At 37.7% G+C, this 15,796-nt stretch overlaps 1 protein-coding gene across 1 annotated transcript in view; it reads left to right on the top strand.

Annotated features, from left to right (window-relative positions):
- Positions 1 to 15,796, top strand: part of mybpc3 (myosin binding protein C3) — a 42,035-nt gene that overhangs the window by 7,326 nt on the left and 18,913 nt on the right. Inside the window, exons 2-18 of the mRNA XM_017459272.3 lie at positions 843 to 1,112; positions 1,899 to 2,069; positions 2,190 to 2,267; positions 2,920 to 3,068; positions 3,515 to 3,632; positions 4,132 to 4,180; positions 4,332 to 4,376; positions 5,560 to 5,616; positions 8,110 to 8,273; positions 11,257 to 11,389; positions 11,623 to 11,625; positions 11,939 to 12,063; positions 12,149 to 12,254; positions 13,329 to 13,495; positions 15,130 to 15,295; positions 15,534 to 15,640; positions 15,737 to 15,766. Coding sequence (XP_017314761.1) covers positions 843 to 1,112; positions 1,899 to 2,069; positions 2,190 to 2,267; positions 2,920 to 3,068; positions 3,515 to 3,632; positions 4,132 to 4,180; positions 4,332 to 4,376; positions 5,560 to 5,616; positions 8,110 to 8,273; positions 11,257 to 11,389; positions 11,623 to 11,625; positions 11,939 to 12,063; positions 12,149 to 12,254; positions 13,329 to 13,495; positions 15,130 to 15,295; positions 15,534 to 15,640; positions 15,737 to 15,766 — 1,938 coding nt within the window. The remainder of the gene's footprint in view (positions 1 to 842; positions 1,113 to 1,898; positions 2,070 to 2,189; positions 2,268 to 2,919; positions 3,069 to 3,514; positions 3,633 to 4,131; positions 4,181 to 4,331; positions 4,377 to 5,559; positions 5,617 to 8,109; positions 8,274 to 11,256; positions 11,390 to 11,622; positions 11,626 to 11,938; positions 12,064 to 12,148; positions 12,255 to 13,328; positions 13,496 to 15,129; positions 15,296 to 15,533; positions 15,641 to 15,736; positions 15,767 to 15,796) is intronic.

Raw genomic sequence — 15,796 nt, 5'->3', positions numbered from 1 at the left:
CTCGGGTTGATTTGACCCAAGGAGCTGGGGTGAAGTGTCAGGCTGGGGGAGGGGTGCACTGTTTCAACTGTCAGTGAAAATGACCCAGCCACTCACTAACCCAGCAGTTGGGTTACACATAACTACCCAAATACTGCCAAGACTGAGCTCAATCCAGTGTTTGGGTAGAAAAAAATAACCCAGCATTATTATTTTTTTATTTTTATTTTTTGAGTGGAATGATGTCTCTCAAAATCTTATAATTGCTAGCATTTATAAGAGGGGTTCTGGAAATGTTCAACTTCAGACACATAATACTTCTTTTCAATTTCTTTTCAATCAATCATCCTTTATTGTTGATCGATCAAGTGTTTATTACAGCTGATCCCTACATTGCCCCATTAGGTAGTGAAAGGACAGGTTCAGCATCTAGTTTAGAGAGAGAGAGAGAGAGAGAGAGAGAGAGAGAGAGAGAGAGAGAGAGAGAGAGAGAGAGAGAAGTGAATCTCTGAGTCCAAATTCACGCTTCAAGCTGAGACTTTTTTGTGAATCTTGTATTAGGTCAAGCCGTGCAGAACACACTACATTGTAAGCTTACTGTGGCTGTACTGTCCATCTTTTCTGCTTCTTTTCATTATCATTTTTTAAAATTACAGTAGGTCATTAAGCACTTTCATTGTTTCTGAAGGATGCGTTAAACTATGTTGATCCAGGGAGACTTTTTGCTTAAATGGTGTCTGTCATTTGGCCGTTTATGAAGAGGTCAATTTTAAAAAGCTTGACACATGACCCATTAGCGATAATCCATGTACACAAGTGAACCTTTGTATGTTTTTCCCCTTCATCATCCTTGTCCTTCTCAGTATCTGCGTTCATCAAGAAACCAAAAAGTCAGACTGCTGAGGTTGGGGCCACGGTGGTATTCGAAGCACAGACTGAGAAGGAAGACGTTAAAGTAAGATGGCAACGGGATACCAAAGACATCACAGGAAGTGATAAATACACAATATCAGCAGAAGGCAACAAGCACTCACTCACCATAAGCAACGTTACACCTGAAGATTCAACAGGATATGCAGTTATATCTGGAGGCTCAAAAGTCAAATTTGAGCTTAAGATCAATGAAACAGAGGGTGGGTCAGAAGGTTTTTGGTACTTGTGTTCACTTTTGTATCCTGACCACACTTCAGATCTCTTTGCACCGTTATGCCACTTTTTGTTTGTGACTTTGGATAATCACACAGCACCTTTGTCACATCCCTATTCACAGCCACTTTGTGTGATTCCACTGAACTGACATGAGTATCACTCTTCTGAATGAGCACTACTGTCATTATGATAATATTCGATCACTTCCAGCATGATTCTGACCCAATTTCAGACACAACAAACTCTTTGACCAGAACTTTGTTTTTCAGGCAGACTCCTCCTGCCCTTCCCATAGCTGAGCTATTAATAACAGGCCTTGTCCACAGCAGCGCAGTCCAAACCTTGATGACCTTTGGCTCTGGAGATTGCTTCCCTGAGAGGCTCTTGACAGCAAGAAGCATGAGCATTCACGGAAAATCTGATAGTCAAAGAGTGCAAAACACAGAAGAGATATTTGGGGAACAAATACTTAGTAGCCTGGCTTTATTTAACAGTTATATCGAGTCTAGCTATCAATCTATTGAAGCTATGTCAAGGATATTGTAGATAGTCAGAAATTCTGAGACTGTCTGTGTGCTGGGTTTGTATTAAAAGCAATGAAGGCCACTCACTACAGTAAATGAAAAAGTGAAAAAAAGTGAAGCAGCGATTTCTTCTTCTTCTGTGTACTTCAATTTCTTCACTTACATACTTTAGTCCAAGACACTTCAGATTACCCATCACTGACTGAGTTCAGAGCATGCTATGATAAAGATTATCATTTTCATCAGCCAAAGCACCAGCAAAGGCAGCGGAGACAGAAAAGACTGCACCTGAAGCAGCGCCCCCTGCTGATGCTCCGTTAGATCCCCCAGCAGCCGCCCCAGCTCCCTCTGAACCTCCTACCCAGACTACAGAAACAAACAACCATGCCCCAGACCCTCATGATGGTGCTCATGATGGTAAATCAAATTTAATTTTTAACAAACTAACAAGGTAGTACTCCCTTATTGTTTCTATCTATACATCTTCTAATATTACTAATTCTAATATGGTTTTCTCACATCTTTTTCTCTTTTCAGAAAACCAGCAGCCCGACACAAGGCAGGACCTCACCGGACTCTTTTCAGAAAAACCTCAGAATGGGGAGGTGACTGTGGGTGAGTGATGACCAACTTTCAACAAAAGAGTAACCATGTTTTAGACTTCATGTGCAAACATACTGTATATAGTGTACATTTCGTTGTTCTGTGTCACACCTCACAAAATCATTCATTCTTTCACAATCATTTTTAAATGCATCTTTACATAGGATTTTTCCTGATGAACAAGAGAACCACAGGCCTAAAAGCACCCAACAGAAAAGGGTTCACCCCATATTTAGGAGACTGAATCTCAGACATCCCATGGCTGGGAATCCAAGAGAGCAAAATTGGCTGACTCTCTGGGTGGGAGGGCATACTCTCTCATTGTGAATCAAAGCTACACTAGTTAATGGTGGGAGTCTGTGAGCTCTTGTATACAGAAGAGGGCAGAGAGTGCATAGCTCCCCTGTGATTTAGCATGAGCAGCAATTTGAAAAGATTTGGTAGCTGGCATCACATGTCTTAGAGGAAGTATGTGCTAGCCTTCACCTTCCTTGGTTGGTAGCTGTTGTGTCATAGGGGACAGCTAGCTGGTTGAGAATTGGCAAAATGACCAAATATATGAAGGGTATGAAGGACATGAAGCCCTAGAGATTGAGCCAACATATTAGTTATTTCAAAAAGTCATGAGAATCATATTGAGGAGGTTCAATCAATCCATCCACAGGAGAGAACATCACCTTTGTGGCAAAAGTGTGTGGCGAGTCCCTGCTGAAGAAGCCCACAGTCAGATGGTTTAAAGGAAAGTGGATGGACTTGGCCAGCAAGTCAGGAAAACACCTGCAGCTGAAAGAGCACTATGACCGCAACAACAAGGTGTGCAGTGACCTTTGCTATGCAATGTTTTGCAAAAGGTTGGCAGCAAAAGATTATTAAAATAATCATAAAGATTATTTTATATATATTTTGAAATCATAAAGGCAGATGCAAACCTTTGAACTAATTTTGGTGTATATCTTAACTATTTGAGCCATCATCAGCTACAACACATCAATGAAAATAAATTTTCATGTCTTCATTTTGTCCTGTGGATGTTCAAACTTTTGCACTTGACTGTAAATATACGTAGGTGTCTTGTGGACACGGCAGTATTGTGACTCGCGTAGGTGCTGACAGTATTATAGATCAATATGCGGTTACAATAAATTAAACTTGAAATCATTTTTCAGCTAGTTAAGATGTTCTGATTAGTGTACACATAAAAAGGGCTGTGTAATGGATTATCTAATTGAACTGTAAACTGTCCCACTGTCATTTCACAGGTGTATACCTTTGAGATGCACGTCATTGCAGCCAAAGCTAATTTTGCCGGAGGATATCGATGTGAAGTGTCATCCAGAGACAAGTTTGACAGCTGTAATTTTGAGTTGATTGTGCATGGTGAGTATCAACACAGCAGAGTTCTTGTAGAGAAATAAATCTGCAGTACATGCACCCATTTAGGGAATTTGGGGGTCGTTCTGGTAGAAATATGTAACTGCAAGCAAGACAAGGATGAACATTTTGTAACACTGGCTTCGCTGTGCAAAACTGATGGTTGTGAGAGGCATAGCAATATATTTCCAAGAAAAATTCACATACATGGTGAATGAAATGAAATGAAGTGAACAAAATGCCTTCTGAGAATGTAATTATCTGCTGCCGTTATTGTTGTCTCCTCAGTATTACAGAAGTGCAATGAAAAGAACCTGATAGTAACTGAAATCTAGTGTGGAAAATTAATCTGACAGCTGAGAGTGTTGTTAGATATCTGCAAGTTAGCTAGGAGAAGATGGTGTTACTACAAGTAAAGCAAATAATCATCCATAGAGCATTGTGTACTACAGTGTAAAGTCTGTAGCTAACGTTAGCGAATGCTCTCTCTTTAATTTCCTTACAGAGGTTCAAACAGTGGAGGGATTTGATATTCGTGCTGCTTTCAGACGCACGTGAGTGGTCTTTTTTTTCTGAACTTGGCTTTGTGAGTTGATAGGTAATTGCTGTTAAATAATTAGTGCTGTTTGGGTTTATGTAAAGTATGATATCAAAGGGGACAGACATGTTTAATCATCTCATTACTTGAACATACTAATCACTCAGGAGCATAACTCCAGGCAGTAAGAAGAGGATGTCAACAGCGGGCAGGTAGCTAAAGGGGTTTGTTGCAATGGCAGAGGGCATATTCATGCATTAAAACTCATGGGAAAATGAGCTTGATTTCTCACCAAAAGGAGGGTGTTTTGGTTTTTAATATTCATTTCCTTTGACTTTCCTTTCTGTCTTCACTTTTATCTCTGTCTGAGAACATTTAAAGAGAGTTGACTCATATAACTGATGTCTGTTCCTTTGTGAGTCACTCTCTCAGAATGCCTTGAATTTCCTCTCTCTCTCTCACACACACACATTCTCTGTCTGTCTCACTTTTCATCTTTAGTCCTCGTGAGGACAGACATCCAGCCCTCCTTTTTGGCATAAAATTAGTTTTAGTTGGTTAAATGAATATGGTTTCCCTGTCCACTGATCCTTCACAAGTGCAGTTCCGGTGATTGAGAGACTGATTCGTATAAAATAGTGCATGTCCTATGGGACAGATCAACATAAATTGCAAAGATGCCAAATGCTTGTGATATAATGCTTCCAAGCTTTGTTAATGCTAGCTGTGAAATGAAATAATTTACACTTCCCACTTCCCGTTAAAGGATCTCTTCACTGTGACGGACATGTTGTGAAAATCAGTGGTGTCAGTTGCACAAATGAATTCTCCGTAGCATGTTAAATCACCCCCCCCCCTCCCCCCTCATCTTGCAATGTGATCTTTAAGACATACACACTCTGCAGTGTGTAGTGAAGTGGTCATCAGCCCTCTTATTGCTCTTACACATGGGTTATCCTCAAAATGAAAACTCAGAGCAGAAATTACTTGAGAGGTGTCTGATCAGCCTCTGGGTTTGAAGTAACTTTGCTTCTACATCAAGGTATGAGCTTTCAACTTTCATGTCCATAATTGAAGAGCTTTTTCAAAGCAAGAAATGGATTTGCTCTGTGCTAGAGTGCAAGGTTTCATAATGAAGCCAACATGAATGATCACTTTATTTGGTTCACAAGGAGAGACTAATTACTTGGTTCACTGGTTTCAGTATAATATGTATGTCTATATTATTCTTAAGCATGTTTCACGTCTGCTACACTCCTAAATTCCAACTTTTTTATGATTAATGTATCTACACAGAAATCTACACTAAAAGTGATCAAACTGTTGTAGTAATGGAAATGTCAGTTATAGCGTGTTTCTGCTCACCGTGTTTTTGTGGCTGGTTTCCTGTTGCAGTAGCGTGGACGCAGGTGATGCAGGAGAGCTGGACTTCAGCGGTTTACTCAAAAAGAGGTGGGTCTCCAAATATAGAGTGAACAAAGTATACTACAAAGATTTTACTTACAGAGAAGTACAGTAGGAGACAAATAAACTGTTAGATTAATTTTTAAATGTACTACTAATGATACTAGTAATTATTTATGAGTATACTAAATATTCAGGCATATTTATATTTGGTCCACATTAAATGATTTATTATGATTTTATGTAAACAGATTTTAATCCAGTATGCAATCTGTTTAGCATAGATTTTATTTTCTGACAAAAATGTCAGTTTTATTTGGAAAAGAGATATCGATCTCATTTACAGGACTTTACAGTGTAAAAATAAATGAAGATTTGAGTTGACTAATGAAGCTGGTCAATAAAGGTAAACGTAAGATTTCGGTCTGTGGTCAGTGGTAGCATTTGTGTGATTGGGATTTTGAAAAAGGCATTCCTTAAAGGGGCATAAAGTCTACATAAAGTCATAAATGTTGGGTGTAGTTTCATTATACTACGATATAAGAATCTATACTACAGCGCTGTTGAATTCTGATTGGTCAGAAGGATTTGGTTAATTTTTTATAACAGCAAATCTGATAGTAATTCTGGCTGCAAGACAAATCACAGGTTAATATTAATGTGCTTGTTCTAACAGGTTATCGTTTCTATAGTAACAACTTATACAGGGACTTGTAGGGTGGATTCTCGACTTATACAGAGTTTAAAAAAAAAATAAATAAAATTTTTTATATATATATATATATATATATATATATATATATATATATATATATATATATATATATATATATATATATATATATATATATATATATATATATATATATATATATATATATATATATATATATATATATGCAATTGTTTATATGGTGGTTTTCTGTGAGGCATTTATTTAGCATTTTTGGAAGGAGTCTCCAGTGTCAGTACCAGAGGTAAAGCAGGAAATTCTTTACAACAGAAAGCATTGTGGTTTTTTATTATTAACATCAGGATAGAGATTCCTGTTTCATGGACATTCCTGAATGTAAACAATAACTCTGCATCACACCATCTGGGCTTTGATCATTTTTATATGACAGCACAACATGTCGCGTTTTGTTTCCTCACATAACAGCACGCCTTATTGTTTTATTCCTAAAACGTCAAAAGTATGTTATATGTTTGTAAGGGACACTGACAGTTTCTTTTTTGTGCATGAATATGGTCATCTTTCATTCTTACTACAGCCATTTTATACACTGCAAAAAAGTTATCTTAGCAAGTGAAAATATCTTGAATATAGTCCAATTTATCTAGTATTTCTTATTAGAAGATTACAATAAACCAAATATAAGATCATTAAACCTATTTCTAGACATTTCATATCGCTCATTTCAGCCTTGTAGTTTTCTTATCCTACTGGCAGATAATTTCTCTTCTTTCTAGAAATAAATGCTTAAAATGAGCAAAATTATCTGCCAACAGAACAAACTTGAAATGAGTACAAATGGCTTGAAATACGTTTAATAATCTTATATTTGGTTTATTGTGATACTATAATAAGAAATACTACCATAGATGCATTTGACTTTATTCAAAGTATTTCCACGTGCTAAGATTTTTGCAGCGTAATGCTCTTTTCTATCACCATGCAATTGCTTGATAAGTCATGGTAAAATGTAATGATCTCAGTTTAAATAATGCATGTGGATTGACTATGTGTTGCAGTAATTGATATTTCTGTACACATATTTGGGCTGCAATTTACAAACAGAGGTCATTTCTTTTGATGTTTGTACTCTCTTCTCTCCTCTTGTGTGTGATCATCGAATGTAGAGAGTAAGTGACTGAATGGACGCACATCTGGTTTGCCATCCGCATGACGAATGCTGATGTTAGCATCACGCTGGCATAGTTTGTTCTATGCTGCAACTTTCCTTGCTACTAGCATAACACGAATCACTTTACAGTCACTTTTCATCAATGTGTTGTTAATATTTTCATGTCTACATTGTTTTCTGAAAATATCTACTGCCTTATCTTGACATGTAGAATTTAATAGAGTAACATCCACAAGCATTTCCCAAACTTTATTTTCAACGTATAGTTATTAGATTTTTAATTAGATTCAATTTGCTGTAGATGTGCTAAGCAGTATTGGTGGGCTGTTGAATTGTGTGCACTAACCTGCTCTGGTTTATCTTGTCATGTCTTGGGTTCTGCTTCTGACTAAGTGCAGCAGTTTCTTTAAAAAAGAGCCCAATGGTAAGAACTGAATTATCCCTGTACATATTTAATATGCGTTTTTTTTTTCTCCTCCTGCTTTCCGCTATCAGCTTCTGGATATGGTTCTAACAGTAGTGCTAAAAGCAGTGGCCATGTCTGCAGCTTTGAGCTAAAACATTCTTCCGTTTTAAATTAAAAGAGAAGATTCAAAATTCATAACTGCAAACTTGTTGAATCTCACCTGTCTAAATGAGCCATCAATAACAGTTCCCTCTTGCTGTCTGACCGCAGCATGGTCCAGGTGAGCCACGAGCCCGATGTGGATGTGTGGGAAATCCTGAGCAAGGCTCCGCCCACAGAGTATGAGAAGATCGCTTTCCAGTACGGCATTACGGATCTAAGGGGCATGCTCAAGAGATTGAAGAAGATGAAAAAGGAAGAGAAGAAGAGCGCAGGTTTGTGTAGAACTTGAACTTGTCTAGAAAGATCCTTTTTTTCTGAAACAGGAAACTGGAAATCAGACCACTACCTTAACATTAGCTTCAATACTTTATTTAAAGAAGCTGTTTGTAAGTTGAGAGCCTTCTGCTGTCTGTGAAGCAAACTGCAGTTGCAAAGAAAACATTGTCGAGCCTTTTCCCCTAACTGAACACCTGGATTATGTTTAAACTGTGTAAACCCCTTGAGTTGCCTTTTAAGGACAAGGGCCTGGAGGTGGGGCTAATTTCTGGGCCAGAAAAAACAACAACAGTAGACTAAAATGAAAACAATGTATAGGAATGCTGGACATTCCAAGATGCATTAGAAAATATATAATTATTGCATTTAAACATTACAAAAGGCACCTTTAATAGTACAATATATTAAATGTCTCATTGTAGTGTCCAAATATTTCTCAATATACGGTAGTTACACTGATAGAAAATAAGGGCTACTCAAAGGTTCAATGGTGCTAGATTTCTAAAGATATTCTACTTGGAATATTTGCAAAAAAGGGAAACTCCTTGTAGTAGGGTTCTATATACAACTTTTAATGGTTTCCCCAGAGGCACAAACCAATGAAACAAAGAAAGAGTGTCAGAGTTTAGTTTTTGTTCTACAGTTTTTCTTTCACAGCTTTCACTAGCATCCCAAGGGGTGTTTCTTAAATGTCTGGTGTAGAACACTCCAAACAAAGGATATCCTTTTAGAAAAGGATCCAAACATGAGAACCCCTCTGGATGGGTTCTTTTCTGTCATAGTGTTCTACAGTCCCCTCCGAAACTATTGGAACGGCAAGGCCAATTAAGTGCTATATCCCAAAGACATTTTTGAGATTTAAAGATGGATATGAAATAAGAGGATAGGATTTCTGTTTTTATTTCCTGGTATTTACATCTAGAAGTATTAAACAACATAAAACATAGAACCTTTTGTATCAGACCACCCAATTTTTAGGTGAGCAAAAATATTGGAACATGTGAGTGACAGGTGTTTCTTGTTACCCAGGTGTGTCCAGTTAGAGTGACTGTTTAAACAATAAACAGCTGTAAACATCTACTTTGGTCTTACCCTTCAGTTTCATCAGTGAAGACTGCATTTGTGTTAAAAAGGACAAGACAACATGAAGATCAGAGAGCTGTCTAAAGGAGAAAAGCAAGCCATTTTGAAACTGAGAAAAGAGGGAAAATCAATCAAAAGAGACATTGCACAAACATTGGGCTTAGCCAGTACAACAATTTGGACTGAGGGGACAGTATATAGAACATTTAAGGATCCTTCAAACAGACAGATAGACAACAGAACCCTTTATGGTGCTAGATTTAACATTCTTTCTAAGTTGTTCCACACTTCTTGCAGTAAAAATCTGTCTTTCACAGCATTCCTCAAAAAAAAACTGGACTCAGATTACACTCAAGTATACCAAGCGTTCTTTGAATTTGTTCCTCTGAGGAAACCCCTAGGTTCTGTGTAGAACCCTACAAGATAATGTCTTCATTTTAGAAAATGCTCCATTTCCTAAGGGCTGCCCTTCACTTCTTTCAGTATAAAGGTAAAGAGTCTGTGTAGAACCGTATAAATGAAGTTTTTGTTTCATCATGTTTCATTACTTACTCATCATACAGTACTTTACATACAGTGGGGTCCAAAAGTCTGAGACCACCAGGGAAATGCTTCTATTTTGCATTCGTTTCTAATTGAATACAACAATTTTCTTTATAGATGATATCATTGACAACAACCTGTGGGAAAAGTAAAAATCTTAAAATATGTACATGAATTTCAGAGTTTCTTCGTATTTCGTATGTGTCCTTGTTGCTTTAATGACAGTGTCCACTGGAGCAGTGGATTCCACAAGTTTGTGCAAAACCTTTTGATCCATTTTAGATCAAATCCATCAGAATGTTGTCTGAACAAATGCTTCAACAGAAGAGATTAGACATGAGGAAAATCAGAATCTTTTATACAAAGCAATTAACATGGTCAATGTCACAAATTTGCTTACATTTAAATAGGGACCTAGAAATTGTGCAGAATCTTGAATATTCAATATATTGCACATTTACTTATCTTGAACCTTCTGTTTATTTAGAATTTTAAATGGAAAAAAAAAATATCCCAGATTTTCGATGTGGTCTCAAATATTTGGACCCCACTGTATGCACATAAATATATTACATTTTCTGTAAGGGACAGTTTTTTTAATGCAACAATCATAATTCATATTTACTGTTGCCTTGCTATCCCCATCCCTTTACCTGATAAGTCATGGTAAACTTGAATGAACTCAGTTTAAATAAGGAAAGAATGCACGTGGATCGATTCTGTGTGTTGCAGTAATTGATATTTCTGTACACATGTTTGGGCTGCAATTTATAAACTGAAGTAATTTCTTTTGTTGTTTGTACTCTTTTCTCTCCATTTGTGTGTGATCTTCAAATATAGACAGTAAGTCTGGATGCACATCTGGTTTGCCATCCACATGACGTATGCTGAAGTTAGCATCACGCTGGCATAGTTTGTTCTATGCTACTATTGCTACTAGACTAACTATTCACAATCCAGTCCAGTCCAATGATTAGGGCACTGCTTAACACAAATTACGTACACAGTAGAATTAACAAGAATATCAGAACCACTTTGCAATAATAAGGGTCAATCCTACAATTTTTTTTTTTTTTTGGAAATGTTTCTAGGTAGAAGCTCTCTTTGAATAAGAAACTTTCTGCTATAGGGTTCTAATAAAGCATTTTAGGATTACTTCTTGTAGTATATATCTGTCTTTCACAGCATTTCTCAAAAAGCTGGATGCAGCTTACACAAATAGATCTTTGAGTTGTCCCTCAGGAGAAACCTGTACAAGTTTTGTGTAGAACCCTACAAAAGAAGTTTTAACACCATTTGGATGGAAAACTTTCTGTTACAGCACTTTTTGCAGTATAAACCTGTCTTTCACAGCATTCCTCAAAAAGCTGGACCCAGCCTACCAGGTTGAAAAGGGACACAAGATCAAGCTGGAGATTGAGGTGGCCAATCCTGATGCTGAGGTGAAATGGCTGAAAAATGGACAGGAAATCCAAAAGACAGGAAGGTACCTAATCAGCCATGAACTAGAAGAGAATCATTGAGCAATATATACATTCAGTGTTACATTTTAGTTTGCAAATAAAAATGCACAGCTACATCAAAAATCATCTTGTTTTATTACTTGTAAACAAAATTTCTAATAAATGATCTGTATCTCTCTCCTGCCTTTTCTAAATGAAATTGTTTGTTCCTGGATGGCTTGGCTTCTATGTGTTTCACTTCGACCATAACCTGCAGCAAGTGAGTGTTTCCAGTCTGTCTGCTCACAAAAAAGCATCTAGTGTGACAAGGACACTCTGGACTGAGACTTGATAGCACTAGTATGCTAGAGAATCATGTGACAGCTGCTCTTGTTTTATTCTTGGCTTATTGCATAGCTGACAATACCAACAATTTGTGAATTGTAATTTTGAAAGTTTCTATCATGCCATGATAGTCACGCCATATTTGGAATTTGTCCGATTTAGCAAAGCCTTTATCTGTAATGAGGTTTTGTCTCCATGTACATAGAAAAGTAGAAAACTAAGTCACAGTTTATTTGCTGTTCCTTCAGGTACATCTTTGAAAGTGTAGGAAACAAACGCTTCCTCACTATCAACAACTGTTCTCTGGCTGATGACGCGGCATACTCCTGCATCGTGGGAGAGGAAAAAAGCTTCACTGAGCTCTTCGTGAAAGGTACTCGATGATGACTACTAACACAGTGTGGAGGTATTTTTAGCATTTCTGAAGTTTAAGATTCATCTCTAGATTTCTTTCTCAGAGCCTCCTGTGCTGATCCTGCGTAATCTTGAGGATCAGATGGCAATGAAGGGAGAGAGAGTAGAATTTGAGTGTGAGGTCTCTGAGGAAGGAGCTCATGTCAAGTGGTAAGATTCTTATCTATGATCTATGAGCATAATCCCTGCTAAACACATCTATCCCAGAACATGGCAAAATAATAATAATAATAATAATAATAATAATAATAATAATAATAATGACACCCAAACACAAGCATGACAATGGGTGAAATTGATTAAAGAGTACTACACTCTCACAGGGACAAGTGATAAGAAAATAATTATTTCATTATCAGAAGCATGTCTGTCTCGGATGTGTGAGATTCCTCAGATGTCCAGAAGATGGCATGCATGTCTTTTGTTGAGCAGAGCAGCTGCCAGGCTTTGGCTGACTCAACCTGGCTGACGGGTGGTGCAAAAGTGTGTGTGTGTGTGTGTGTGTGTGTGAGAATGAGTGAGTGAATGAGCCGTGGCTTCACCTGATCTGGATCCAAGGCTGTATATCACCCTGCAGCTCTGTAAATGATCAGCCCTCTGAAAAGGTCATGCCAGCCTTTTAGCAGCTCTGCAGTGTCCTTCAACCAAAATGAGAAAGTCATCACTGTTCATGGCGACTGCCTTTAATGTGCCGCAGAGGACACATTTCTGGAGCTAGATAGTCTGCTAAAATGTTTCTTAGCACTATAGAGTAATATGCATGACCAGAAATATCGCAGAGTAAATCAAGAATGATCAAGGTCACTTCAATCTCATCACGCCAGTCATGAGACCTTTTATTGACAATGTCATTGTCATGAGTCACAAGAACTAATAAATTAAAGCTTGAGTAAATTTAACAGGATATGTGATGAGGATTTTATGCTCATCCCTCATCAATGCCATTCTTTGCATGTACACTGTAAATTTATAGACATCAGAATGTAACAAGATCAAAATGTCTTGGGATTTAAAGTACTATATTTAGCTTAGTTTTTTGAGCTTTGGTTTATTGAAACAAAACAATGTACCAATTCATTTGAAGCACAAAATCTTGCTACTCGAAGCTCTAGCACGTCTACACCTTGATAAACATTATGATCCTGGAAACAGGCTTTAAAAAATAATATGTGGTTAGAAAAAAAACAATAGAGCTGGTTTTATAACCACTTTTCAAATTTTAAGGGAAAAAGATGGAGTGGAGCTTACTCGAGACGAATCCTTCAAGTATCGCTTCAAGAAAGACGGCTGCAAACACACACTCATCATTAACGATGTCACCAAGGAGGATTGTGGCCACTACCGAGTGAAGACCAATGGAGGGCAATCTCTTGCTGAGCTCATGGTGCAGGGTGAGTGGTTAATTTTAGCACTGGTTCTCCTTTCTGCTAAATTCTGTACATACTAGTTCTGTAGGTTTGTAGGTAAAACATATTTACGTGAGTGCAAGGTCCTCTTTAAAACTGATCAAATAGGTTAATGTATCATGATTGAAATCTCTTTTACTCTGAAGTCTTTGGTTTAAAGACTGATTGAAGCCATTTGTCAATCATAGCCGATGCACGACAAGCCACATGTCAGTCAAGGCAGACAGAACTGTAGTCCAAAATAAACCTCCAGAATTCCACTGGGCATTCTTCACTCCCTGCTATCTCCTTTAAACCCCGCCTCTTTGTGGTCCTGTCGCTCAAAAATCACCTCTGTTTGTCAGCTCGGTAAACATGGTTGACAGGCCCATATCACATGGTTACAGCGTGCACAATGCACAGACTTCAGCTATTGTTAGACTGCAAGGGCCATATATTTTATTTTAAGTATGCAGGTGACGCTGTTTCTTTCCTTCTTCCTCTCCATAACCTAATTCTTACCCTGGTCTGTTTCTGAGATAAATTTGCATCGGTCGATGTCCTTTACTCTCACTTTTATAACCTTACTTTCTATTTGGTTCTTGATCTGTAACAAGAGTGGATGTGTAAGAAAATGAAAGCTCGACCCTCAATGACCTTTGTGCTGTGGTGCTACTGGAAACTCCTTGAATTGAGACAATACACTCTCGTAAATCCATCCGATCCACATCTCCTGCCAGTCTTGACCACTTAATCAAACAAAGAAGGTGCCAAACAGGAGCAGCTGTCCAGCACCACTGACCTTCTGCCAGCTTGCCAGGAAGATCATCGCTCCCCAGTAACTTTCCTTTAATTATACCACCTCTAAATTATGAGCTCTGGGTGCATGTCTGCTACAACTATACAATACTACTATGTGGTTATTTAACCTATTTCCAATCTTGTGCATCAGCGTGCCAATGATATTAGAATATTTTGTAATTGGATGTATTCAGAGATGGAAAGTCACACACTTCTTTTATCAGACTGGGTGCTTTTTTAAAAAAGTCATAAGGTTGCTATTTTGCAACGGAGTTCAATTTAAGCAGTTGAATTCTAAAAGCTATGACAACACAAACAAGCATGAATGTGTCTTTGATGTACTTGTTTATTTATTCATGCCTGATAAACACTGATTGTACGTGCAAAAAAAATCCCTCAAATATACACTACACATAAAAATATAAAATTCCTTAAGTAAAAACTAATTACAGATTTTGTATTTGGTTAGCCAATTTGTAGCACAATAGCTAGCTCGAGTATTACCAGTAAGCCAGTTTGTTGTCAGATCTATTAGCGCTCGTCAGTTAGCGTTATTTAATGTTTGCTGATGTTCCATGGCAAATAGTTATTTAATTAATAAATAAGATCAGGGTATGACTTTAATCTCTGATATTTTGTTTAGTCATTTCTCCCATTGACACCCGTCAGTTCTTGGCTTCTTGGCTATTCTTTAAATTTGACTAATTATGTTAATACAAATGCAGCAATTTAATAAAGAATGTTTTCAGCCCCATGCTGAATTTTTCTTTCAGTTATTAACGAATCCCATACTTCATTTTGCCTTTAAATGTCTGTGCTGTTTGCCCTTTGTCCTTTAGAGAAGCAACTGGAGGTGTATCAGAACATTGCTGACCTGACAGTAAAAGCTAAGGAAGAGGCGATGTTCAAGTGTGAGGTTTCTGATGAGAACGTCAAAGGAACCTGGTACAAAAATGGAGTGGAGGTGAAGCCTGATGCTAGAACCCACATCACACACATTGGCCGGTAAGACTGTGAAAGTTCATTGCATTTGAACAACTGTAGAGGTTTCAATTCTTATCCTTTTATTTTCAATGTGGTCAGTTCCAGTCCTGGAGAACCATTTGGTGAGGTCCTCAGAGACATGTGATTCAGTAGAGCAGGGAAATCACTAAAATGTGCTGAACTCTGGTTACCCTGGTCTAGATTTGGACCTCCGCTTTTGAAATGTAAAAGTTCTCTAATATACTCTCTGTCTTGCCAGAATTCACAAGCTCACTATTGATGATGTGCGTCCGGAGGATGAAGGCGACTACACCTTTATCCCTGAAGGCTATGCTTTTAATCTTTCTGCCAAACTGAACTTCTTGGGTACATAAATTTCAGATTCCTTAGTCAATGATTCAAACATTCCTCAGCCTGGTTAACAGTATATTTCCATTTATGAGTTTCATTTATATTTTTCAGAGGTCAAGATTGACTTTGTCCCTCGTCAAGGTAAGAATAAAAAGACTACACGGTAGAGAG

The sequence above is a fragment of the Ictalurus punctatus genome, chromosome 27 (genome assembly GCF_001660625.3).
Source record: "Ictalurus punctatus breed USDA103 chromosome 27, Coco_2.0, whole genome shotgun sequence".
Classification (NCBI taxonomy): Eukaryota; Metazoa; Chordata; class Actinopteri; order Siluriformes; family Ictaluridae; genus Ictalurus; species Ictalurus punctatus.
This window is presented reverse-complemented; position numbering and strand designations above follow the sequence as displayed.